The sequence below is a fragment of the Lutra lutra genome, chromosome 2 (genome assembly GCF_902655055.1).
Source record: "Lutra lutra chromosome 2, mLutLut1.2, whole genome shotgun sequence".
Lineage (NCBI taxonomy): Eukaryota > Metazoa > Chordata > Mammalia > Carnivora > Mustelidae > Lutra > Lutra lutra.
Window position 1 is genome coordinate 63,201,282 of NC_062279.1, and position 27,883 is coordinate 63,229,164.

At 33.8% G+C, this 27,883-nt stretch overlaps 1 protein-coding gene across 6 annotated transcripts in view; it reads right to left on the bottom strand.

Moving 5' to 3' along the window:
* TTC29 (tetratricopeptide repeat domain 29) overlaps nt 1–27,883 on the bottom strand; it is a 248,836-nt gene that overhangs the window by 213,717 nt on the left and 7,236 nt on the right. For all 6 annotated transcript variants that reach the window (XM_047717589.1, XM_047717592.1, XM_047717593.1 and 3 more), the window contains one exon: nt 26,661–26,744. In XM_047717589.1, the coding sequence (XP_047573545.1) occupies nt 26,661–26,744 (84 nt within the window). The remainder of the gene's footprint in view (nt 1–26,660; nt 26,745–27,883) is intronic.

Below are 27,883 nucleotides of genomic sequence, written 5' to 3' on the forward strand. Positions count from 1 at the left end.
CTCAAAATAAGGAATAAGACAGTACCAACCATGGAAAGCAAATTAAATAGACGTGATTGTCACTCAAGGATATATGAAGTCTAATAAAAGAAGAACACTGAGAAAGACAAACATATGAAGGGATAAAAAGCACACACTTCTACAAATATGAACAACATGAATAAATGAAATGAATAGATATGACAGCTTACTTTATTTCTCTTAACTTATAGGTACTTCTATGAGTTATTAGATGCACTTTCAAAATCAAAATGAATTGTCAACTACTCAAATACATGATTAATATATTTAACATATTTTCTTCATAGGACAAACCCAAATACTGTATCAAGGTGAAGCTTCATATTCAGTAAATTGTTTCAAAAGCAGTTTAATAAAAAATCATACTTTAAAACAAGATCATAAAATTTTTATTTAATCTGACAAAGATAAACTCAAAAGATATGTAATATCTAATCAAAAGTCATGATAATACTTTTATTCCATTAAATTAATATTTATAAGTCACTAGTGGGTTATCTATGTGTCAGTTATAACAGTCTTACATTCATATTGTAGGAATAAATGTTATTGGAATCACCTACGGGATAATTACATCGACTCTTAAATTAATACTTAAATAGCTTCAGTTAATATAATTTCCATGGAATAAAGTGAGTCACTATTCTTACCCATACTATTCAGTGTAAGTAGATATGGCATAAAATTAGAATGGGAAAATATACATATCTTGACACACATACCGATAAAAACCATATAAGTAATTTGGGTATCTTTTATATTTTTTTGTGAAAGGAATAAAATTTTCCCAAAAGCTTAAACAAAGATATGCCATTCCCCTAGCCATATAAATATGTATAAAGAAAGAGAAGTTAGAAAGAAAAAATATCAATTATATTTGAAGTGGCTGAAAAGCATATAGAATTACAATGAAAAACGGAAAGTGTTTTTCTTAATATCACACATGTAAGTTTTGAACAATTGCTAGCCATAGTATTAACTAATACTGATTAAGAACTAACACTAATTAAGAAATAAACTGTCACCACTCACATATATTTCTGTGTAATAACCATTGGAGAATTGAGAGTTTTAGGACTTTTATTTTCCATGTGCTTCAAAATACAAAAAGAAAAGTTTCATTATGAAAAAGCGCTTTTTAAATTTAAAGGATTGCCAATAAGTTGACTGGTCTCTGGGGGCATCTACTGGAAATTTAGCAAACTGCAGTCACATCATGTAAATTTGATAACTTTCATTATCCATCTTAATACAGATATTATTTTAATTGATATGTAAATAAGGTGACACTCAAAGAAGATAAATGTAAAGTTATGCATGGTATTCTATCTCATCCATCTGGAAACAGCAAAATATGTAGCTGTCTATGAGATCAGTTAACAAATACTGAACTGTTAAAAATGTAAATAGGGCAGGTGGCATCTTACAGATGAACAGTTTTCAAACCACTCAATTTTCATGTTCGGAAAAATTAGAAATATATTTTAGAGATAAACATACACATATTTAATGAGACATTTTTATTAATCCAAATAAAATACATAAAAAGCATTTTTAATATGATGGCTTCTCTAAAGCAAATTCATTTTGCATCTCAGTATGTCCACCAATATAAATAACTTGATAATCACTGCTTATTTTCTATATGACTTACTTTAATTATTTACATGCTAATATCTCAAAAAGTAGAATGTTATACTTGAAATGAAAAATCTATTATATTTATTATATATATTATTATATTTATATTTATTATAATTAGTTATTAAAACTGAATTAGTCATTAAGATGATCATTGCTATTAATTTCTCTTAAACATTTTAGGTGAACTTCCTTAAAGAAAAATGAATAATAGAGTAAAGATAATACAATCACTTCAGCTTATTGTATTGTTTTAACATATATTTCAATAAAGAAAAGAACTCTTGTAATAGCATTATTGCAGTTCTGACTAATCATGTCATAGGAATTTTAATGTAACAGCTATTTTAACAATCACAATTTTCTTTGTGAAATTATTGGTTATATTTGCTTTAAGAGAAAATAAAAAACTAATTTTGAAGGAATATCTATTGTTCTATACTTACGATTATACCATAATATACTTAGATGTTGCTATAGTTTTATATGAAAACTCTCCTAACAGATTGAAATACATAACAGTTTTGCTTCGTTCCAAAGAAACACCATAAATACATGTGTTAGTTTACACTGTTTCTGGAAATCTCAGAATTGCCATCCAAATAAATGTGATAGCACCTTTAATTGTATAAATTTAAAGAACCTAATCACCATGAAAATGTTACAACAAATGAGAACATAAATATTAATATGGCAGGATTTTTGTTTCAGTTTAGACTTAGAATCATTTTAGATAGCTGGACTTATTTGGTAACTTAAAAATAAATACATAAAATCCCCCTCCTAAGAGGTTATGGAATAGGATTTTTGTGATTTTCTAAACAACTAGAAGTTTGCTAATTTGAAAGTGCTACTTATGTCAGTGTGCTTTGTATTTTCGGAAAATATAAATTTTTATTTATTAGTAATCAAAGTTAGAAAGCCTAAACCAGACTGCCAACATTTTAAAAGCATATATACAAATTGAACAATGCCATTCAACCTTTAATTTCTTTTTAAAAAATCTAATAACTAAGAAATAAAGTTTAGCCTATAATATTTCATAAGTAGGGTGATTACTAATATAATTCTTTCAAAAAATTAAAATATTTAAAAATATGATTAGCAAAGAATTCTGCCAAGATTACAATAAAAACCCACTTCAACATGGGCGATTTTATTTTAGGACATATAGAATATCCATGTAGAATGGACCAAAGATTATTTCTCAATTCAATTAGGTAAGAACTGATATTTAGCAAAATGTTAATCAGTCAAATAATATTTTTGCTGGTGATTGTTACCTGTTACCAGAGGAAAGCTATGGTTATTCAGCAGACAGTACAGACTGCAATGTTACACTAGCTTTAAATAATTCCTTTAATAATATAAAGGCGTTTTTTACATGCATATCCTGTTAAAAATTATTTACTCAAGTGATTCTAAGTCAGTCAAATATTTGAAGTACAGAGATTATCATCAATGAGGAATGAATAAAATTATTCATCAGTCAATATAAAGTATTACCACAATATTTACCCGTGTAGCCGTCACAGACATTTTCTTTACTGAAAGATTTTCTCTGCTAGAAAAAAATCTCAAACTTAACCACATTTTAAAAAGGTTTTCTTTAGAAGTTTAGTGAAAAACATTGGAAGAAAGATAGCTCTTTAGATGAGGCTAATTACACAATCTTTAACATGGTGCTATTACTTGCAAACTCCCTTGAGAAACTCAAACTTATTTACAAATGTTAAGCTAAAGACTGGACATGGAAAGGTATGGAATGATTGTCATTGTTTCAGAAGAATTTTCAGGGAAGGTATTTTCACAGTGGAGCCTACTGCTGAGCCCAAGCACCTTTGGCTAAATGAGGCAGTCATAAGGATATTTATTCTTTTTTTTTTTTTTTTCAAATCACACTGTAACTTTCACCTATAGGAAAACCAATTAAACTTAAGCTGAAAAATAAAGCCTGAAAATAATCTTAGTTTTTAGATTAAGTCATAAGGATAAAAAGAAGAAATCTGAGTAATATAATTCTTTTGTAGTCCATGACCTAATACAACAACAAGAAACGTAAGAAAAAGAGGAGAAAAACAAAAGGTAACCTTTATACTACATGACTACAAACAATGGACTACAAACACCTATAAACATGATCACTCTAGCTCATCACATCATCATGAGTTATTACTATTTACAATTTTTTATTAATATAAAAAATTTGCTATTACAATTACTATTTATAATTTACAATTTACTTTTTTACTATTACTATTTACAATTTTTATTAATATAAAACCCCATATAACAGTTACTGTTTTTTGAAATAAAGTCTTGCGACTGCTCTCCAAAATTTTTAATATTCTATTTTTTAGGAAATTTTGTCACAAATATTATCATTTAAACTTTTTCCTTCAGCTCTTCATCAGTACCTCTTTATAAATTAAAGAACTATCAATTTTTCATAAAAGTTGAGTGAAATATCAACTTTTAATAAAAATGTAAAGCTGGAGAATACAAAGACAAAAGTTAGTAAAAACAACAAGTTGCATTAAAAAGAAAAGTTCAGCTTACTGTGTTCTTTTTTTACTGAAGTATGTCATACTTTTTATCTTTGCAAGAGTTTGACGAGTTTTGCAAGTAAAATTCTGTTTCCTCTACACTTGCTAATAGTCATGAGAATCTGTAGTTTGCACCTTCCCATTAAAAATGTATTGTATTTTTTTGAAATTATTCACCCCGCCTTTTATCCAGATCATGTCTTTGAAAGGAGGAAGTAGATAATAAATGGAATAATTCATGATTTCCCATTAAATATGAAACTTTCTTTTGCAGAGTTTAGAAAATGAAGTTCTACATAATGTACAAAAGTTGATTAGAACTTTTTTAACCTTTTCAAGAAAAAACCTTTCACATTAAACAACTGCATGAGGAGGTTTCTTTGGGAAAAGTAAACCAATCAATTCTTTCCACCTATAGCTTTATCATATATATTAAAATGTTGATCCTTTCCAACATATATTCCCTTATAATACTTATGTAGTTATTAAAATGATGGCAAGAAAAATAGTATACATTGGGCTAGAAATATGACAAGTATCTTAAAAAATGTAACTGATGTTCAAATTACAAAAGGAAAGTCACATAAATTAAAAATGAAAACAAAACATTATTCATGCTCTTTCCAGCAATGTAATGGAAGATAGAGGAAGAGTAAATAATAAAACCTGCATTTAAATTTCTATTATTATTATGACATTTCTTCTAGTGTGGTAATGATATTTCATCATGAGAAGAAAATATATACCTTTATAAAATTTATCATTACAAACTAGCCATTGGTATTCCATTAACTATAGTCTTTTTTGCCTTTTTTAAATAAAATAAAAAAAAATTAAGCCAAATGATTATTAGGCTCACAACTGCTCTCTCATTCTATATTTCTTTAATAAGAAATCTGTAGTAAATTTATACTGCAGAGAAATGTCAAGTTCTATCTTCGGGCACAGATGACCTCAATTCTTTGTGTTTTAAAGTTTCTATTGTGGAATAGTTTGTTTTTCACTAAACAAATTTTAATTTTTCCCATTTCAAAAAAATAAAGAATATATTTTGTTCTTTCAAGCTTGACTACTTAAAAGATAACCATCAAAATGTAAGGCATGTGAAGAACCTTTCATATTGTATGCTCTTTAATTACTGTCACAAAGGAGGTATACAATGCACACAGGAACACTGAAGCCAGGATTTTTCACAGGCTTTATGAATACAATGATCAAACTTCTAAAACATACATTTAGTTTCACAGTTAGGAAAAACTAAATTAATAAAAACAAATGTAAATTGAACAATCTGATGCTCTGGTCAGACATCTGTATATAAATATCTTATTTTCCTGAATGTTGTATTATTTTTATTGCACTATCTCAAACATTTAGAAAATTCTTACTTGTACTAACTAAGAGCATAGGGTACATCACATCAAATATGTGCATTAATAAGAATATTATAAGAACAAAAAGAAGTATATGTCAGCAGTAAAATAAAAGAGCCCTGAATTTGAACTTTAAAAAATATATATATATATTTATAAATATACATATATATAAATATATATATATATATACATATAGTAGGCATTATAACATGTTTGAGACAGAGAACATGTCATTTGTTTCTTTTGTATTTTCATATAATAATGCAAATGCCAACAAAGTGAAAGCTTGTATATTATTAATATCAAACAAAATAGAATTCAGGAGTAAAAAATTAAAGGAGCATATGAACAACAGAGATTCACAAACAGATTTACTGAGAAATAGAGCAATTAGGAAACAATACACCTAATAACATAGCTTCAAAATTAACAGAATAAGGAGAAATTTATTTTAATGCATTTTTTCAGAAAATTACAAATAAAGTTAAGGAAAAAAGGATTTGAATAACAATTTTCTAGTTTGACTAAAATAACAGGTTCAATCTAATTATTAGTTTCTAATAGCATTTTCTGTATGAAACTGTCTACCAAATAAATACAGAATATATTTATTTTTCAAACATGCAAAAAATATTTATAAAAATTGTCCATGTACTGGCCATACTAGAAATTTGATAAACTAATATCATGTATGGCATATTTAGTGAGCACAAGTAAAGATTCACTCCCCAATTCTCCATCCCTCCTCCCCCCATCAAAAAACACACAAAAATTATTCATCTGCAAATTTACAAATGTATTTCTAATGTATTCACTGTCTAAAGGGAAAACTGCCACAGAAATGTTCATATATGTAGAACTGAAAATAAAAACACTAACCAGCAAATCCTGGGGGAAAAGTCATCATAGTTTTCAAAAAGAAGTTTATAATTTTAATGTACTTGCTTAAAAAACAAGAACACAGAAACAAGTGAAGAAGCTAGCTTTCGACTCAGCTAGAAGAAAAAAATCTTAACAAAATGAACAACAACATGAAGTCAAGTAAAAGAAAGGGAAATACTAAAGGTAAAGGCTTAAATTAATACAGAACAAAAAAACTGACCCATAAAACAAAAGAACTGGTACATGAAAAGACAAATAAATCTTGGCAAGTATAATCAAGAAAAATAAAAATAGATTAAGTCACCAAAATTGTGTCAGGAATGAAAAAGGTAATATAGCTTCTAATTATAATTACAGTAATGACTAATTTTTATTGTATACTAACAACAGGTCAATGTTCTCAATATTTCACATGTATTATCTTTTTTAAACTTTACATTTTTTATGAAATAGGTATTATTTTTATTGTCATCATTATCTCCATTTTACAGATGAGAAAACTGTGGCACAAAGAGGGTGTTTTTTTTTTTTCTTTTTATAGAGAATAAGGGGAGGGGGCAGAAAGAGATTTTTTTTGTTTTTGTTTATGTTTTATTTATTCAGTTGAGAGGGAGAGAGAGAGAGCATGAGTGGGGGGGAGAAGGAGAAGCAGATTCCCTGCTAAGCTAGAAGCCAGACATGGTTCTGGATCCCAGGACCTGGACATCATGGCCTGAGTGGAAGGCAGACGCTTAACCAACTGAGCTACCCAGAAACCCTGGGGAGAGAGATTCTTAAGCAGGCTCCACACCCAGCATGGAGCACCATGTAGGGCTTGATCTCACAGCCCTGAGATCATGACCTGAGCAGAAATCAAGAATTGGACCCTTAGCTGACTGAGCAACCCGGGCACCCTAAAGAAGAGTTTAATTAATGAGCTGAAGATCAGAAACCCTGTGAATGGTGGAGCTGGGATATCAAGCCCACCAGACTAATTTTTAAAGCCTGTTATTTGCCACTATTGTCTTTATACTCCCTCCAAAATATAGAGAATGTTTCTACAGATATAAAAGAGATTTAAACGTTATTAGAAAAGATCACACTAAATTTTATCATGCTAAATATAACAATCTACCTAGATTAATAGATAATTAATTAGATTTTTATACCCTGGGATCATGACCCCAGCCAAAATCTCCACTGAGATTATCATAAAATCTAGATTTTTATCTAGATTAATAGATACCTATATAAAATATCAAAATATCAATTATCAGTTTGCTAGAGAAGACTTAGAGAACTAATTACAACAATCTTTTGTCTGCCTCCTGACCCTTCTCCCACCAAAGGAGCAAAATTATTTGGTTTTATAGGGAAGTTCTACAAAACTCTCAATGAGTAAGAAATCCCCATCTCATCAGAAATGTTCTAGAGCACAGAAAAAGGTGAAGAATTCTTTAGTTCATTTTACAAAATCCTAAAAGTGTAGCAAAAGGAAAGAAAATTATAGGTTAAAATCATGCAAAATTCTCTTCCCCTCCCCTCAAAAAAGAACCTCTAGCAAACAGAAATCATAATGAGTAAGTAGGATTTTGTAGAAAATTACAAAATCTAGTAATTTTAGGATAATCTCAGTGGATGTTAGAAAATTATTTAGTAAACTTCAAAAGTCATTCATAATTAAGAAAAGGAGAAACTGGGGCGCCTGGGTGGCTCAGTGGGCTAAGCCTCTGCCTTCAGCTAGGGTCATGATCCCAGCGTCCTGGGATGGAGCCCCACATTGGGCTCTCTGCTTGGCGGGGAGCCTGCTTCCCCCTCTCTCTGCCTGCTTCTCCCTCTCTCTGCCTGCTTCTCTGCCTACTTGTGATCTGTCAAATAATACATAAAATCTTAAAAAAAAAAAAAGGAGAAACTAAAAAGTGAATTCTTTATCTTGGTAATGTGTATCTGTTAAATCTACATCTAGATGGTTGTTACCATTCATTGTCTCCATTTGCTTTTTTTTCTCTTGGATAAATATTTACTGTCTGGACTAACGTTCTGTGTCTCACACCTTTATAAATATTTTCTATTATCTTCTCTGTTTTTATTCCATGTGTTAAAAGATATCTTTGCTTTTCTCTTTTATCCTTTCTTTTAATTTTTTTTTAAAAAGCCAGCAATCTTTATCCTAAGTTTGAAGAATTGTTTTCCTTTAAATTCTTTCATATATCAGGTATGTCTTTGGGGATGTAACATTTTTTACAATTTCTGCAAGGGAACAAATTGGAAATCTTTTTTTTTTTTTTAATAGGAAATCTTTTAAAGCTCTCCTTTTCAATTGAACATAATAAAAAAAAAGTTTAAAAAAAAAAAGCTGGAGAACTACTGAAAGAGAATGATAAATCTCCTTTGTGGCTCTTTGAGGAAATAAGTGGGTTTCAATTAAATGAAAATAAACTGATTTTGGTACCTTAAAAAAAAAACAGACAAGGACATCCGAAACCTGGGTATACATTTTTTCCAGTCTTTTTCTGACACGTATTTCATCTCCCTTTGGGTGTCTATGTATCTACAGTCCTGAAGCAATTTGTACAATTAAACATGACTAATAATCTTTGCTCATTTGAATAAATACAATGCAAATATAGAAAAAAATAAAGCTCTCCTTTTCCCTATAGAAACTGTTTCAGTTCAAGTTGAATGTTCTCTTCATTAATCTTTTTTCTTTTGTACTGTGATATTTTTTCCAATAACAGAAGATATTTGTTTAATCCTAATAATGAAGTTTTAGCTCTCTTGATGTAGGCAGTGTGCTTGGGTTTCCTCTGTTGGTAAGCTCCATTCTTAGATACATAGGCCAGGAAAGGATGGACAGGTTACTCCTTGCACCAATGCCATATGAAAAGGATTAGCACCAGGCATCAGCTTCCTGACAGGAACTCAGGCCAACTGCTACTTTTCTTTAAAATGTTTTGCACCTATGGTATTTGTCTTTCTCTGACTGACTTATTTTGCTTAGCGTAACACCCTCTAGTTCCATCCACATCATTGCAAACTGCAAGATTTCATTCTTTTTGACGGTGAGTAATATTCCACTGTGTGTGTGTGTGTGTGTGTGTGTGTGTGTGTATCACATCTTCTTTATCCATTCATCTGTTGATGGACATCTGGGCTTTCTCTATATTTTGCCAAGACAAATACCATATGATTTCACTCATATGTGGAATTTAAGAAACAGAACTGATGAACATAGGGGAAGGGAAGGAAAAATAAGATAAAAACAAAGGGGGAGACAAACCATAAGAGACTCTTAAGTATAGGAAACTGAGGGTTGCTGGAGGGCAGGGGTGTGGGGGGATGGGGTAACTGGGTGATGGGTATTAAGGAGAGCACATGATGTAACGAGCACAAGTGTTATATGCAACTGATGAATCACTAAATTCTACCCCTGACACTAATAATACACTATCTGTTAGCTAAACTGTATTCAAATAAAAAAATTTTTTTGTTTTTTTTTTTTTAATTTTTTCAGCATAACAGTATTCATTATTTTTGCACCACACCCAGTGCTCCATGCAATCCGTGCCCTCTACAATACCCACCACCTGGTGCCCCCAACCTCCCACCCTCCACCCCTTCAAAATTCTCAGATCGTTTTTCAGAGTCCATAGTCTCTCATGGTTCACCTCCCCTTCCAATTTCCCTCAACTCCCGACAAATAAAAAATTTTTAAAAATGTTTTGCACCTATGCTCATGGGGGATGTTATTCGGTGGTTTTCCTTTTAAAATTCTTTTTAAAGATTTTATTTATTTATTTTGACACTCAGAAATCACAAGTAGGCAGAGAGGCACGCAGAGAGAGAGGAGGAAGCAGGCTCCCCGCTGAGCAGAGAGCGCTATGTGGGGCTCGATCCCAGGACCCTGGGACCATGACCTGAGCCGAAGGCAAAGGCTTTAACCCACTGAGCCACCCAGGCGCCCCAGTGGTTTTCCTTTTATATAATGACTTTTTCTGGTACTGATATCAGTGTAATGCCAGTCCCAGAGAATGAGTTGAGAAATGTCTCTTCTTCTATTTTCTTGAAGAATTTATGCAAAATTGGCAGGGTGCCTGCGTGGCTCAGTGGATTAAGCCGCAGCCTTCAGCTCAGGTCATGATCTCACGGTTCTGGGATTGAGCCCCATGTTGGGCTCTCTGCTCAGTGGGAAGCCTGCTTACCCCCCTCTCTGCCTGACTCTGCCTGCTTGTGATCTCCCTGTCAAGTAAATAAAATCTTAAAGAAAAAAAAAGAAGTTATGCAAAATTGGCATTATTTCTTCCTCAAATGTTACATAGAATTCACCAGTGAAACCATTATGGGCCCAAATTTCTTTGTGGGAAAATTTTAAACTATGAATTCAATGTCTTTAATAAATATAAGCCTATCCTGTTACCTATTACTTAATTAGCATTTTAATATTTGTATAAGCTATAGAGATATCCATTCTCTCTTTCATTTCTGAAACTGGTTAATTTGTGTCTTCTCTCTTTTTCTGCGATCAGTCTGACTAGAAGATCAATTTTATAATCTTTCCAAAGAACGAGTTTTTACTTTCATTGTTTTCTCTATTTTCCTGTTTTCTGCTTTTATTTTATTATTTCTTTCTGGACTTTTAGTTTAATTTGCTTTCTTTTTCTAGTTTTTTAAAATGAAAGCTTAGGGCACTGACTTTAAACATTTTTGTTTTTTCTAAAATAAGCATTTTTAGATGCTATGAACTTCCCTTTCAGCCCTGCCTTAGCTGCATCCCATATATTTTAACATGCTGTATTTTCTTTTCATCCAGTTCAAAGTATTTTACCTTGCAATTTCTCCTTTGATCCATGGGTTATTTAGAAGTATGTTATCCAGTTTCAAAACTTATGGGGATTTTCCAGAGACCTTTTTTGCTTTTATGTCTAATTTAAGTCAATTGTTGTAGGGCAAAATAATTTTTAGGATTTAAATACCTTAATTACATTCAAATTTGTTTTATGGCTCAGAATATCATCTCCTTTGATAAATATTCCATATACACTAAAAATGTGTGTTTTGCTGTTGTTTGGTGGACTGTTCTGTAAATGTCAATTATTTAAGTTGATTGATGGTATTGTTCCAGTCTTCGATACATACCCTTACAGATTTTTCTACCAATTATTGAGACAGCAGTGTTGGAATCTCCAACTATAATTATGGATTTGTGTGTTTCTTTTCTTTCTTTCAGCTTTTATATTATGTATTTTGAAGTTCCATCATTAGTAGCACAAACAGTATTACATTTTCTTTTTTTAAGATTTTATTTATTTATTTGTCAGAGAGAGAGCACAAATAAGGGGAGCAGCAGCAGGGAGGGAGAAGCAGGCTCCCTGCAGAGCAGGGAGCCCCAAGTGGGGCTCGATCCCAGGGCCAGGGGATCACAACCCCAGCCTAAGGCAGATGTTCAACCAACTGAGCCACGCACGTGCCCCAGTATTACATTTCTTGATGAGCCAACTCCTTTTATCATTATGAAATAGCACTTTTTACCCCTGGTAATATTCCATCCACCTTCTAAAAATGTTATTTCTACAAATCCTGGAATCTCTCTTTTTTACCCCTTCCTTTCCATTATGTTAAGATTTTATTATCTTCTATACTTCTACGTGGTTATTTCAAATATAGGAAGGAAATGTACTTAACATCCATCTTGACCTTGATGTTGAAGTGGAAAAAAACTGTAGGCTGAGATAACTTCAAGATAAATCCCTAGTTTAGCAACATATTTCTTTGGCTGTTCTGGTTGTAGGATAAGAGATTGTTTTGGACAAGCTTAAAAAGATTCTATGGAAATCTGTATCAGGATTAATCCTTATGAGTTGAACCCAGAGGGAGACTGTAGATCCAGAGTAATAGTAGGAGTTCAGGAGACATCTGGAAATCTGATTTTTTTTATTAATTTTTTATTTTTTCAGCATAACAGTATTCATTATTTTTGCACCACACCCAGTGCTCCATGCAATCCGTGCCCTCTACAATACCCACCACCTGGTGCCCCCAACCTCCCACCCCCCACCCCTTCAAAATTCTCAGATCGTTTTTCAGAGTCCATAGTCTCTCATGGTTCACCTCCCCTTCCAATTTCCCTCAACTCCCTTCTCCTCTCCATCTCCCCTTGTCTGGAAATCTGATCTTTGATGGAGGTCTGGTCCATTTTTTTTTCTCCTAGCTTATTCATTCCTTTCTCTCTAAGAATATTTTTTTTTCTATCTTATTGCTCATGCTTCTTTATAACATTAGATCACTTTGGTCGAATTACTCCATTTCTCTATGCCTTGGTCTCTGGGAGTAACGATTCTTCACACAATTATTGTAAGGATCACTTTAAACAGAGACCAGCACATAGTATTTATTTAATATCTCTTACCTGTTACTATCTTACCTGAAATAAAACCTAGTTAAGAGATGCAGTATTTATGACAAACTGTCTAAATGCCCATTTTATTGTTTATTAGGTGTGCAAAGTTCTATTTTATTGCTCTATTTTTCTTATAGAAGGCCATGTGATAACTTTCCTTTGGAATTTAGAATCAGGAAAAAAGCTTGTCTTTGTGAAGAACTTGCATGTTTTCCTCTCATCAGGTAATGAGAACTTTATAGTCCATCACATCTCCCCTTTTGCCCAACCTGCCCAGAGGTTTGGACTGAAACTATATTGACTTTAATGGGCAGCATTTGTACAGACTTTTCCTTTATTTACCTCTCATTTTCTATTTACAATCTGACACCTGTGTGATATAAAATGTTAACTTTAAGTTTTTTCAATCCTTTCCAGGAAGAAAGCAAGAAATAAAGTGTTACTTTTATGTAAGTCAGAACAGTGTTAAAGAAGAATGAGATACAATCCTTACTTTCAAAGATCTCTAAGCCTAGAGCAGAGTCCTTTCCTTGTGGCAATTCACAGTAAGAAAGACACTTTCCACAGCAGTTCGGTACAGGCACATATATATTTTATATATGTATGCATACGAAACAAAAGTTGAATGTACTAATCCTCAAAATGTTTAATCTCTTTATAAATATTAACTTAATTATTCCTTGTAATCATTCTATGAGCCAGGCCCTATTATTATTCCTGTTTTTCATATGAGGAAACAGAGACACAGAAAGGATAAATAACTTGGCAAAAGTCAAGGAGTTATTTTGTTAGTGTCAAGCTGGGATTTGAGTCCAGGGTGTCTGGTTTTAGAACTCACGCTCTGTTGCATTACAGCTGGTAACCTCCCAATATTTAGCCTTACTCTATGCAATATACTCTTTCCTATTCTATTTTACTACGCTCTCTTTCCTTTTTAAAAAGCTAGTCATGGGGTGCCTGGGTGGCTCAATCGGTTAAGCATCTGCCTTACCTACCTTCAGCTCAGTTCATGATCCCAGGGTCCTGGGATGGAGCCCTGCACTGGGCTCTCTGCTCAGCAGGGAGCCTACTTCTCCCTCTGCCTGCAGCTCCCCCTGCTTGTGTCCTTTCTCTCTGTGTGTCAAATAAATAAATAAAATCTTAAAAAATAAAAAGCTAGTCATGATCCCCAAACCCCAAATCCCCAAATGGTTATGGGTCATAACCATACCCACAGGGAGTCACAGTCTATAATTTGTCAAACATTAATCAAGAAGGGAAAAAAAAAAACCCTACATATACATGATTGTCAGTGGCTATTCAGAGAGTTTAAGCAGGAGCTCTGAACTCTACCCTGTTGCTGAGGATGGCTCTAAGGAAGCCTCACAGAGCAAGAAACAGTTACCTGGAAAACAGAAGTTTCCCCAGTACACAAGGCATGGGGGTAGGGGAAGGAAAAAGGCATTTTCGGCAGAGCACATACACAAGGCTATGAAGGGTAAAAGATCATCATTCATTGATCCCCTAAGCATGTGCCAAGCACTGTATGAGTACTAAGGATGCACATGTGACCAAAGCAGTCATGGCTCCAGCCTTTTTGAAGCTTGTAGTCTAGAAGAAATGGAGTAGCAATGACAATGCAATGCTATGGGTGCCACGATGGGAACAGTCGTGGGTAATACAGGTGTAGTACATTTTATTACAGATATAGTCACAGGTTTATGGAAGATAGTGAAGCCATTTAAGAATGAGTAAGAGTTAGCCATGAAATGATAAGGGGAAAAAGCATTCTAGGCCAAGGGAATGGCAATGCACTCGGTGAGATGAGAGAAACTGTGGTTTAATGAAGACCAGCATAAATCCAAAGACAGAATAGTGTAATGGTTTGAGGATGGGTTCTGGAATCTGACTGCATAGGTTCAACTTCCTGTTCTTCTGTTTATTTGCTGTGTGACTATGGGTAAGTTACCTAATATATTTGTGCTTCAGTTTCCTAAGCTATAAATGGAACTAAGAAGGACTTTTCTATGATTAAATGAATTAATATATGTGAGACACTTAGAGCAGTTTGTGAGACATGGTAAGTGCTCAACAAATGTTAGTCATTATTATTATTTTGGTAAATAATAAATTTCAAAGTGGGATGGTGAAGACTGCGCAGACTGAGGTGTGGTTGGTCTTAGTTAAAAAATACTGAGTGAGTGCCTACTATGTGCTGGATACTGTTATAGGTACTAGAAACTTAGCAGTGAACAAGACATTGTCCCAGTTGCTCAGGTCGGTTCACAAGGCATCATCTTTGGTTACTTCCTTTACTCACTCCCACATTCATTCTGTTGGTAAGCTCTGATCTCCCTATTATCTAAATATATTCTAAATCAAACCATTTCTTATAATTTCTACTAGATTTACTCTGGCCAAGCTGCCATCATCTCTCACTTGGGCTGTTACCCAGGCAAATATCCATGGAACAGTGTTAGTGATCCTTTTAAAATGAAGTTACATCACAGTGTTCCCTGCTTAAAATGCTCCAGTGATTTCCCAAGATACCTAGAATAAAACTTAAGTACTTCAAAATTATTCTAAGTAACTTCTAACCCCCTAGGAATAATGTGAATGTAATGATAAAAATTAAAGGGCAAAAGAAGTTTGGAAAGATTCTTTCCCATTGATTACCTAAGAGTTTTGGAAGACACATCACTTTGTGAATTAATGCATAATTAATTTTAATTAAGAACTGAGGGGATCCATATCAGTGAATTCCAAACAACCAAACTCCTTAAATAAATTAAAAAAAAAAGTCCAGGATGAAACAAAACTAGCAAATCAAAACATATTGTTTTCCTAAAAAATATATTTCTTATTTCCCTGCCATATGAAAGAGAATAGGGTGAACAAAGCAATACTTTGTTACTAAATTTCAATTATTTAATTCCAGCACAATGTAAACACACTGAAAAGAGTACCTGAAGGGCCTGGTCATTACTTGCCTTTCCAAGGTATATCCCCAGAGAATTCGACTTTTTATTAGTGGCTAATTCTTTTGACTTCCCCTTATCAGATGTCATTTCAGTGTGTTAGCCTCCTCTTCACAGTTTCAATCCATGAAAAATTAGGAAAATGAGAGTTTTTCACAGAAAACAATATAGCCAAGCTTATGAAATCAGACAATCCAATTTTATAGACATTTCTAAGTCAACTGACTTGTCCTAAAGATGGCTCTACACATCCCTCTTGATAGTAAAATGCCATTTTTCTAGAGCTTTTCTTGTTTATGCCAAAGTTTGCATACATATAATGATGTTGGTTAACCTAAATCTGATATCTTACTTACTGGGATAGCCTTGATATTATTTTTAGTGGAAGGAGACTGTCAAGTTTTACCCAGGGTGTGTGGATTATGGCAAAGAAGAGGACATGCTTCTCTATTTAGGTTTTCTCACAATATTTGATTTTAATACAATTACACATTAACTTGAAGAGAAGTGCTTAAAATATATAAAAGATGTTTATATAGTCATATGTAGAAAACCGAGATTAAGTGAAATCACAATTTGATACACACACACACACACACACACACACACATGCATGCATATGTATACACATGCATATACACACAAATACACAATACTATATATATTTATAAACATACACACTATATATAACTATATATATATATGTGTATATATATAGAACCTTCTAAGATCAAAGAAATTACAGATTATTTAAAATGATTTTAGAGAGCGGCACCTGGGTGGCTCAGTTTGTTAAGTGTCTGCCAAAGGCTTAAGTCATAATCTTAGAATTCTGGGATTAAGCCTCAAATCAGGCTCCTTGCTTTGCAGGGAACTTGCTTCTCCCTCTCCCTCTGCCTGCCACCCCCTGCTTGTGATCGCTCTCTCTCTCTCTGACAAATAAATAAATAAATAAAATCTTTAATAAATAAATACATATACAAAATGTTCTCAGAGTACCATTCCAAACAAAATTTTAAGTTTCCAAATAACTTTAAAATGATTAAAGAAAATTATCCTCTATACATTTATACATTATTTTTATTTCTTGTAACTAGACATTTAAAATTTTTTATTTCAAAAGAGAATGATAATGAAAATAATTCTTGAAAAATGGTGGTGTAAGAAGCTCCATCAATCTGTCTCCCTACCTAGACAGTAATTGCAATCTGTTGTAATTATTTTGGAGTGCTAGACTCTACTGAAGCTTTGCAACTTCCATGGGAAGGCTTGGGCAGTAAATTGTGACTAATCTGGTCAGTTTCAACTCTTAGCTCAGTGGCAGCTACTCATCCACCCAGCCCCATGGCAGGCATCCATGCTCTAGGTTCCAGGTCCAGCATACAAACATGCTTCCAGGAACCAGGACAGGCAATAAGGACCCTGTCTTGGGGTTCTGTGTTCTGGTCATTGATTGCTCCTTCTGATCATGGAGAGGCAGATACAGAATAGGGCAGCCGTTATTGCACATATACCTCTATTCTTATAAGCTCCTACCTTGCAGGCTGAAGCAACTTTAAGGAGATTCAAAGAGCTGGTGCTATTCTATCACCATCCTTTTCTCCTTCATTTTTTCTTTTTTTTACCCTTCAAAAGCCAGATGTTAAAAGCTAGGACATTTGAAAGTAAATGTACATGGGGGAATTAGTCACCACACATGCCTAGGGAAGAGTGCAGGCTCAAAAAGACCTAGGACAACCTGAAAAGTACACTTCAGGCTACTCCTTATCAGGAAGACAGACTACAACAATAAAACAAAACAAACCAGAATCAAACAAAAACAAAATAGCAGCAAATGCTGTAAAAGGTGAAGAAACTGACTACCAGAGTTTTTAACAACGACAACAATAACAACAAAATCACAAGGTATACAAACAGGAAAGTATCCCATTGAAGGACACAAAAAAATAAGCCAACTGAAACTGTCCCTAAGAAAGACCAGATGATACAGAAAGAGTATTTGACCAAGTTCAATACTGTCATGATAGAAACACCTAACAAATAAAAATAGAAGGAAACTACCTCAACATAATAAAGCCATATATGAAAACCCACAGCAAACATAACAATCATGAAAGACTGAAAGCTTCCCTCTTAGACTAGGAATAAGGCAAAGATATCCAATTTTATCATATCTATTCAATACAGAAATGGAGTCCTAGCCAGAGCAATTAGACAAGAAAAAGAAGTAAAAGGCATTCAAATTGGAAAGAAAGAAGTAAAATGATTTGTTTCCAGTGTTGTAGAAACCCTATCTACAAAACCCTAAAGATTGCACAAAAAAAGCCATCAGAATTCAGCGAATTAGCAGGATACAAGTTCAATACAAAAAGTTCAATAGATATCTATACACTAACAATAAATAATCTGAAAAGGAAATTTAAAAAACAACTTACAATAGTAACAATATATAAAATAAAATACTTAGGAATTAAGTAAGGAGATGGAAGACTTATATAATGAAAACCATAAAATATTGTTGGAAAAAGCTAAAGAAGACATATCTAAATAGAAAGACAGACATATAAACCAATGAAATAGAGAGTCAGAAATCAATCTTCTCATGTATGGCCAAATGATTTTTGATAAGGATGTCAAGACTATTCGATGGGGAAAGGACAGTCTTTTCACAACTGATGGCCAGAAAACAAGATATCCAAAAGATATGAAATTAAACCCTTACTTAACAATGTATACATAAATTAAAATGGATCAGAAAACTAAACATAAGAGCTAAATCTATAAAACAGAAGAAAACTTAGGACAAAATCCTTACAACATGGGTTTTGGCCATGATTTCTTGGATATGACACAAAAGGTACAGACAATAAAAGACAAAACAGATGAACTGGACTTCATGAAAACTAAAAACATTCATTATCAAAAGATACCATAAACAGAGTGAAAGGCAACCTAAGGAATAGAAGAAAATACTTGCAAGTCATATATCTGATAAGGGATTAACACCCACAATATACAGACAACTCTCAAAAGTTAATAGCAAAACACAACTCAATTCAAAAATGGTCAAAAGACTCATACAGACATTTCTCCAAAGAGGATATCCAAATGACCAATAAACACATGAAAAGATGCTCAACATCACTAATTATTAGGGAAATGGCAATCAAAACCACAATGAGATACCACCTCATACTCGGTATAATGACTACTATCACAAAAGCAGAAAAAAACAATGTTGGTGAAGATGTGACAAAACTGGAACCCCTGTAGGTTGTCAGTGGGACTATAAAATGGTTATAGCCACTCTTGTGGCAGAATGATGGTTCCTAAAAAAATTTAAAATAAAATTATAAATTATTTAGAAACTACATTTTTGGGTTTTTAATCAAAAGAATTGGAAACAGAGTCTTGAAGAGTTATTTGTACACCTGTGTTCATAGAACCATTATGTAGCCAAAACATGGGCGTAACCCAAGTGTTCATTAAAGAATGAATGGGTAAGCGAAATACGGTCTATACATACAATGAAATATTATTCAGCCTTAAAAAGGAAGAAAATTCTTATGTATGCTACAACATGGATGGACCTTGAGGAAATTGTGCAAAGTGAAATAAGCCAGTCACAGAAAGATAACTATGGAATGATTTTAATTATATAAAGTATTTATATGAGGAGTCAAAATAACAAAGACAGAAAGTAGCACAGCGGCTCCAAGGAGCTGAGGGGTGAGGTATTGTTTATTGGCTACAGAGTTTCAGTTTTGCAAGACAAAAAGAATTCTGGGGATAGATGGTAGTGAGTATGAATATATTTAATGCCATGAACTATACACTTAAAAAACAGTTAAAATGGGGGACCCCTGGGTGGCTCATCCCACTGTTTTGACTGATTCAACTCCTGTGGTACCTGGGTATTTACCTCCTTTTATCACTCTGTTCCTTGTTCATGAAAGAGCAATTTCCCAGATGATTTCCAAATAGAGGAGGGCCATTGTGCACTTCCAGGTTTATAAGCTATTATGAGAAAAGCCATGTTCTTTGGCTATATTCCTTACATGTAAAGCAATCTTATCATAATAATGGTAAGTTTAAGCGACTTGTAGAAATGTTTTAAGTGTTTGGAATAGCTTAACAGACTGTACAAATTGTGTTGCACGGTACAGCATAAGTTAGTTTATGAAAACTCATTATAACTTGAGATTTTAAAAAAATTTCTCTTCATTGGTTAGCATTACTAAGTTTGAAATGTATCTCTTATTAAAAACTCTGAACATGATGAACATGATACTTAGTAAAAAGCAAAATATGTGACTGTACCTATTTATAGAAAAGTGATAAATTAATATTAATACTTAAATCAACATATAAAGTTAATGTGAAGTATTTAGGTTATTTATATTAATAAATGCTTTAAAAGCAAAAAAAATATCAATGACAGTTAAATAGCTAAAGTGAGGGTTGTGTATATGTGCTTCATATAGAGAATCTCATTTAACTTTTGTAAGAATTTCCCATTATTACTCTGTTCTCAAATTGGTAGGGAAATCAGAAATTAGGGAAATCAGGTAACCTGCTTAATATTACACAGGTATTAAGCAGCAAAATCAAATTTCCAACTGAGGAAGAAATCGGCTCCCATAACAGCCAGAGCTGTAATGTCATGATTCCTATGCTTTTACCTTACAAAGAATTTTTTTTTTAATCTAATAGAGCTGCTAAGTTTAAACACCATATATGAAAATATTTTAAAGCAAACTTTTAAAGGACATAAAGACATAAGTTACTAAGAAATTGGCATTTCTGTGTTCTGTTGACATTTGAAATATTTCCAACTTTTTTATTTATTTAGACTTAGTTTTGATGAAAGCCTGTGATCTTTTTTGCACCTAGGGAAGAATTCTTTTTTAAAGTTCCTTCCAACTACATTTACTAAATTCCAAGATTTTAAACTTTATTCATATCAATATTCTTTTTTTAAAAAAGTTATGGTCAGAACAAGTCTTTTCTTTCCTGGTTTCACATCCTAGAGATTTGTTGCAGAAGATAATACTAGAATTTTTTAAAAGTAAGCAAATAAATGAAAGTAAATAAAAAAGAAAGGTGCCCTTCCTCTTTTCCTATTATTAGTCTCTGCTATTGCTTAATTTTTTATATTCATGAGAGGGTAAGGAATAATCACTTCTCCATTTCAGAACATCAAAATCCTGTCTCTTTTTCTCAAGTCAGGAAGACCTTGAAACACAGTCTGCTACCCAGAAGGAAAGAGGGGCCGCTTCCTTTCCCTCTCTTCCTATTCCTATTAGTCACCCAACCATTTATTCGGCAACTGTCCATTTCAGAAAGTTAATTTGCAAAACTCCATACAGAATTTCACTTAATACTTTACAAGAGAGCAAAATGTTTTGGAGGGAAAACAAAATGATTTCACAAAATTATTTAAAAGTAAACAAGATTGATGAAGCAGAGGAATAGCGCACTGGAAGGAACCTAAATTCCCATAGAGTTGGGTGAAATATAACCCAAATAAACGTCTTCACCCCCTTACATATACTCTGGTTACCTGGCCACTGTACAGATCCAGGTGCTAAACTTGCCTGTAACAAGAATATCTGTGGTTTGTAAAAGCACGTTTAGAAGACAATTTTGAAATAAACTCAAGATGAAAACTTAACATTGGCAAAACACTACTTTAACTGCCTAAGTACAAATCAGTTCAAAATGAGGAAGAGGAGAGAGGCTTTAAAAGCTATGAAAATAAATGGCTCTTTGTTTCTTTATAACTCAAACTCGTTGAATATGTTAACGGACAGTTCTAATTGCCACTGTGCTGACAAAGTCAGGCTTAGCACACTTCAGCTGATGATGCTGAGAGGTGCTCTGCGAGGAAGCAGTATCCGAGAGATGCACAGTTTTGAACTAAACCTATTCTTCCACATAATAGAACGTGATATCTGCCGCAGAAAGTAATACTGAGCAGATTAGCATTTTCGGTCCCTTGATGATTTTGTTTATTTGTATCCTCATATACACAGCTGAAGCTGTAAAAACTGCCCCCCAGAAATTTTTCTTTGAATCTACAAATGATACTTTCATTACTTAGCTACTCAAAGCAATTACAATATGATAATAAGTGACACTTTCAATCCTTTAAAAAACAATACGATACTCTGACAATATAAGACAGAATAAAAAACAAAGCACAAAACCACAACAGGATCTTTCAGTGGTTAAAAGTCAGTCAAACACCATCGATGAACTATTTGAAGATTTATCTAAGAAAGTCAAATTGTCAATATCAATTATATTGTACGTGAGTACAAAAGGTGGGGGGAAATGTACCTAGTAAGCACACAAATAACCCAGTCCCTTAAAAAGGAATGAAGCATACCAAAATTCTTCTGTAAATGTAGATAATGAAAAACCCAGAAACCCTTTGCTTAGGAACTATTTTACCCACTCCAAAGTAAAACGATCCCCCATCAATGGGTTTGGCTACCCCAGGAACAACTACTCTAGCTTGTCGTGCTCAATTACTTGTTTAAATTTTATACCCCTACTTGTATACATAAAACACTTCTTTGAGGAATTAAGCTGCTATGATTCAATATTCAAACCAGATGAAAATATTGTAACCAAACAATTGTCACAACGGAAAACCTATTTCATGGTGTCAGTCTGACCTTTTTTTCCCCTCATTCATTCATTTAACTTGCAGATGTTGAGCTCCGACCATGTGCCAGGGTACACAGAGACATGGCTCTGTTCCTGTGCAGACCCATTCTGCTGGTCATGAAGACAGTTGACATGCAGGCTCCCAGTGCAAGAGGGAGACCAAGTTTCAGCAGAAATAGAGCCAGATGATTTAGCTGAGAGTAAACAGAGGTGGGATGAGGGCTACTGGATTATGAGGTCAGGGAATGGCAGACTAAAGAGGTCACATTCAAGATGACTGACACTGTAGGACAGAAATTGTCAGCAATAAGGCCACAGTGAAAGGAGGAGTAGTGGAGAAAATGGGAGATAAAGTCAGAGAGGTCAGGGAAATCCAAATCATGCACAGTAAAGTCCAAACCATGATACACCTTAGAACTTGGAAAGCTCTCAGAGGGTTTTAAGCAGGTGAGTGTCATGATCTAAGTTTTTTCAAAAGATGACTCTGGAGGCTGAATTTGGCAGAGTTAGAGGGGATAGGAGAAGAGCAGCTGGGAGACTATTCTAGTGATCTTGGCAAGGGATGATGGTGGCTATGCAATGAAGAGAAGCAGATGAAGACAGGATATATTTAGGAGTTATATCGGATAGAACATAGTGATGGATTAGATGGGAGAGCGTGGTGAAGTCAGGGTGCATGCAACTCAAAACTGCCTTGGTGCCACTTGCTAAACTGAGGAAAGACTGTGGGGGATTATTTGGTCGGGGAGGTGAAAGAAAGTAGGGGTAAATCAAGAGTCCAGTTTGTGGCCAGATTAATTTTAGAATGTGTCTTAAGCACCCAAGTAGGTATGTAAAGGAGGCAGCTGGATATAAAAATTTGGAGCTCAATGGAGAACTCAGGGCTGGATTTATAAATGTGATAGTCATTAGGGTACTGCTGTACTTAAGACTGGATCCAGGGGGAGTGCCACTGGAATAGAGGGCCTAGGACTCAGCCCTAGGACAACCCACCACTAAGGGTTTGCAAAGAGAAAGCCAGCCTCAGGAGGCACAGAGTCTGGAGGAAAACTATAGAACATGGCATCCTGGAAGCCACAGGTACAGAGTGACCAATGAGAGAGCGCGCAACTCTATCAAATGTTGTGAAGACGTCAAGCAAGATGAGGACAGAAATGTGATCATTGTGTGTGGTAACAATGGAGGTGTCAGTCACTCTAAACTGGGAGATTTCTGTGACTTCTGGACCAGACACCGATCTAGAGTCAAGTGATGCAAGAACGGGTGCAAATACTGAGACAGTGCTTCTGGTCGCTCTGAAGGGTAGAGGAAAATGGGAGAGAACCTGCGTGGGGGTGGGGGCGTGCAGATAAGAAGTCAAGGGAAATACTAAAGGAGGGATGAATGCTAGTGAGATTGATCCAGTTGAAAGGGAAAATGATGATGTAGAAGAAAAACATGTTTAAATGTGGAGAAAGTCTCGGAACAAGTAAGAGGGCATGGATGGCATCCGGAGCACATGCAGAGGCATCATCCCTCTGGATGATCCCTCTTGGATGATCCCTCCATCCCTATGGAGAATAGGAACTCCACCAATTTCGATAGAAGGAAAGTCACAGATGTGAGTTTACATATAAGTCAACTGGTGTGTTTTGGGTTAGATGACGAGTGCACATACATATTACGGGATATCAAAGCTAGTGGCTATAAGTTATACAATGAAAATATATACAACCATCTTACCATCTTTATATATATGTAATATATATTACCGTCAAAAAGAAGAACAAAGCAGTATATACAGACTTAAAGGTACATCTTAGATATTGCTTTTCTTGTTGAAAATTTGATTCATCAATTTCTTCCACTTGTATATTGAGGTTCTTTGAAGTCCTAGTTTAGTAACTTTATAATGCCACCAAACAGAAAGCTAAACTCAAAATCTGTCTTCCGTGGCAGGTTTCATCTGACCACCTTAGTTTTCTCTGATTTCCTCTATACCTTGAGGCTGCACTTCACAATACAATCAGCACTCATGCATCCCATTTTCTTTTCCTGTTCATAAATCTTATTATCTCAAATTGAGACAAGGATTTTATTATCTCAAATTGAGACAAGGAGAAAAATATTGTGTGAAAAGATATCACTGTCTCTCCCCACTGCGAAAAACCTGGTATTAGATATGAAGTAGGCACTTAAATGCTTGCTGACCAATTTATCTTTTCAGAGTTGACTGACTAATAAAAAGTTTTACATAGCAATTCCTTGGTTAACAGAATATGCATAATTCCTCACGGTACCTGCTGAGTATTGCTGAGAGTGTGGAAATAATTCATCAGTTTTCTCCTTTACATGCTATTCAATTAGTTTGTCTGTGGCAAAGTCTAGAATATATATCAGTCAAAGCAGAAGAGTGAGCTAAGTACCAGCTATCTTCCTACTAAGGTTTGCAGCCACTATCCTAGCTTTGGTCTAAAAACGTATTCAGCTGCAGGAAACTTTAAGGAGAATGAAATTGTAAGGCTGGAGAATTACCCAGTGTTACTTGTTTTCTGTAGCATATTATGGATTTGAAATCAATTTGGTAATACCTTTAATGAAAAAAATATTAAGAGTCTAGTCATCAGCAGATCCTATTCTGCATTGCTTTAAAGTTTTCTTCAATGCAGACTGAACGTTTAACAGATTTTAAGTGCTGTATATGGATTTCTAGCTTGTTAAAATATGTGAAGTATAAGTTTAATTTCAAATTTAATATCTAATTATTAAATCAATTACAGATACTTGGATATCATTATATTTAAATCAGAATGAAAATATCACCTATATATATTTTTCTTTTAAGTACCTTATTATCAGACAATATTAACTTTTAATTTTATCCAACAGGTTACCATGGAGAGTTAATAAATTAACAATCAGGGGTGCCTGGGTGGCTCAGTGGGTTAAAGCCTCTGCCTTCAGCTCGGGTCATGATCCCAGGGTCCTGGGATAGAGCTCCGCTCAGCAGGGAGCCTGTTTCCCCCTCTCTCTGGCTCTGCCTGCCTCTCTGCCTACTTGTGATCTCTGTCTGTCAATAAATAAATAAAATCTTTAAAAAAAAAATAGTCCCGAGGGTTTAAAAAAAAAAAATAACAATCAGAGCATTTAATCAAAGGTCCCAGATACTACACATGGCAGTCAATAGTGTTCCGAGGAAGACAGTGATTAAAGGTATTGTAAAATTTTGTCACTTTTTAAAATAAAGTATCTACTGACAGAATGAACTATTCCATTTTTCCACACTATATGCAAATTGACACAGATAATATCTAATGATATGAAACATATCAAGTAACTTGGAATTTTAGACTCTATGAAAAACTATACCAAAATATCATTAAGAAAACTCCTCCAGTGGACTCCCATAGCACTAGACAATACGAATTGGGAGGATGTTGTTTTTTTTTTTTTTAAACACTTGCTGTATAAAATATTCTAATTGAATCATTTAATGAGTTTCATCAGATGCATGTAGATTTATAATATTTCCATTTTTCAATGCCTGCATCTAAAGATCTGATGATAACATGGTCACAAAGTTTATAAGCAAGAAATATTAAATCTGTTCAGCTATTATTTTAGGTTTTTACTCATTTCTCACTAACCTACAAAGGTTTTTATAGTTTTTAGTTAAACCATAAGTTTCTAACTAGTGATAAAATGGCAAAGTTTATAATGTTCATTGATAAAATAAATCCAGACAATTTAGAATTATTTAAAAAGCAACTGATAAACTATGATGCATTCATTCTTTTTGTGAATTTTGGTGGGGGGAGGAACATACATGAGTACAGAAATTTTGTTTTAAATCACTAGGAAAAAAAGATATAATCTTTCTCTAAAAGCTTTTTTCTCCCCCATGGAGGCAATACACCTTAAAATGGAAGTTAATAAGCAATTAATGGCATAGACTTAACTAAAATATTGCAAATGTGATAGTATATTATCTTGGTAAATATGAGAATTTTAAAGGCCATAAAATTAAAGACTTTGATATGTGTAAGATCAATAGACATGACTTATCACTATTTAATATGAGCTTTAATTTTTAAATGCCATGTTCCAGTGAAAAAGTGTACTGTACTGGAAAATTGAAATTTCAATAAAGAATCAAGACAAAAGAAACAAACTTTATATTAAAGTACTTTTAAGAGATTATACTTACGCAGCAACCTCCTCTTTTGACAATCCTTTGAAATTCTCCTCCAGGTAATGATCTATGTCATCTTTTTCTTTGATCAACCGAGACCTAAATGAGATGGAAAGAAATAATAAAGCACTACTTTATCAAGTTGAAAAGCTCCCAAACATATAAAATGCTACCAGGAGAACAGAAATATTTAAGGTATAATACCATATATAATAAATGTTCTATAGTAGCTATAGATTATTGATTAATAATTTCCAAATTTTCATTTTCTTGAATGTTAAGAGATAGGGAAGAATCTTAAACTCAGTATGCAAACAAATCAGCAACACATTAGAACAACCAATGAATTCTTAAGAAAAATGGAGTTTTCTCCTCAAAACTTTTAAGCTCTTCCATTTTGCTCATGTTGCTTCACATTATAATTTTGCAATACAGAAGTCATATTCTATTTGGCCCAGGATTTTGAACTAAGAACACCTGCTTGATACAAACATACAACATTTATCTGTTCCAAACAGTACCAAATTTTGCTCTGAAATGTTGTTTGAGAGGGTTTTTAGTCACACATAAAATTCAAATTATTATTTAAAAAGTGACTTTAAGAAGACTTTAATGAGAAATCTATTACACTGGTAGTGTATTTTTTCTCCAACCTCCATTACACCTTTAAAAACAAGCATGTGCAACATGGCGGGTTAAGGGGGTAGGAGAAGAGTAAATGAAACAAGATGGGATTGGGAGGGAGACAAACCATAAGTGACTCTTAATCTCACAAAACAAACTGAGGGTTGATAGGGGGAGGGGGGTTGGGAGGGGGGGTGGGATTATGGACATTGGGGAAGGTATGTGCTATGGTGAGTGCTGTGAAGTGTGTAAACCTGGCGATTCACAGACCTGTACCCCTGGGGATAAAAATATATTATATGTTTATAAAAAATAAAATTAAAAAAAAAAAAAGCAAGCATGTTACTAATGTCTCAAAACAATGGGAGTATGGGACTAAACAAGCATCTGCTTTTACTCAGAAGGTAATGGAAAATCTTTTTTTTTTTTTAAGATTTATTTATTTATTTGACAGAGAGACAGAGAGAGCAAAAGCAGGGGGAGCGGCAGGGGGAGGGAGAGGTGGGCTCCCAGCCAAAGGCAGACACTTAATCAACTGAGCCACCCAGGTGCCGCTGGAAAATCTTGATACAAAACTTTGCCTTAAATGGTTATGAAAAAAGTGTTTTTCTTCC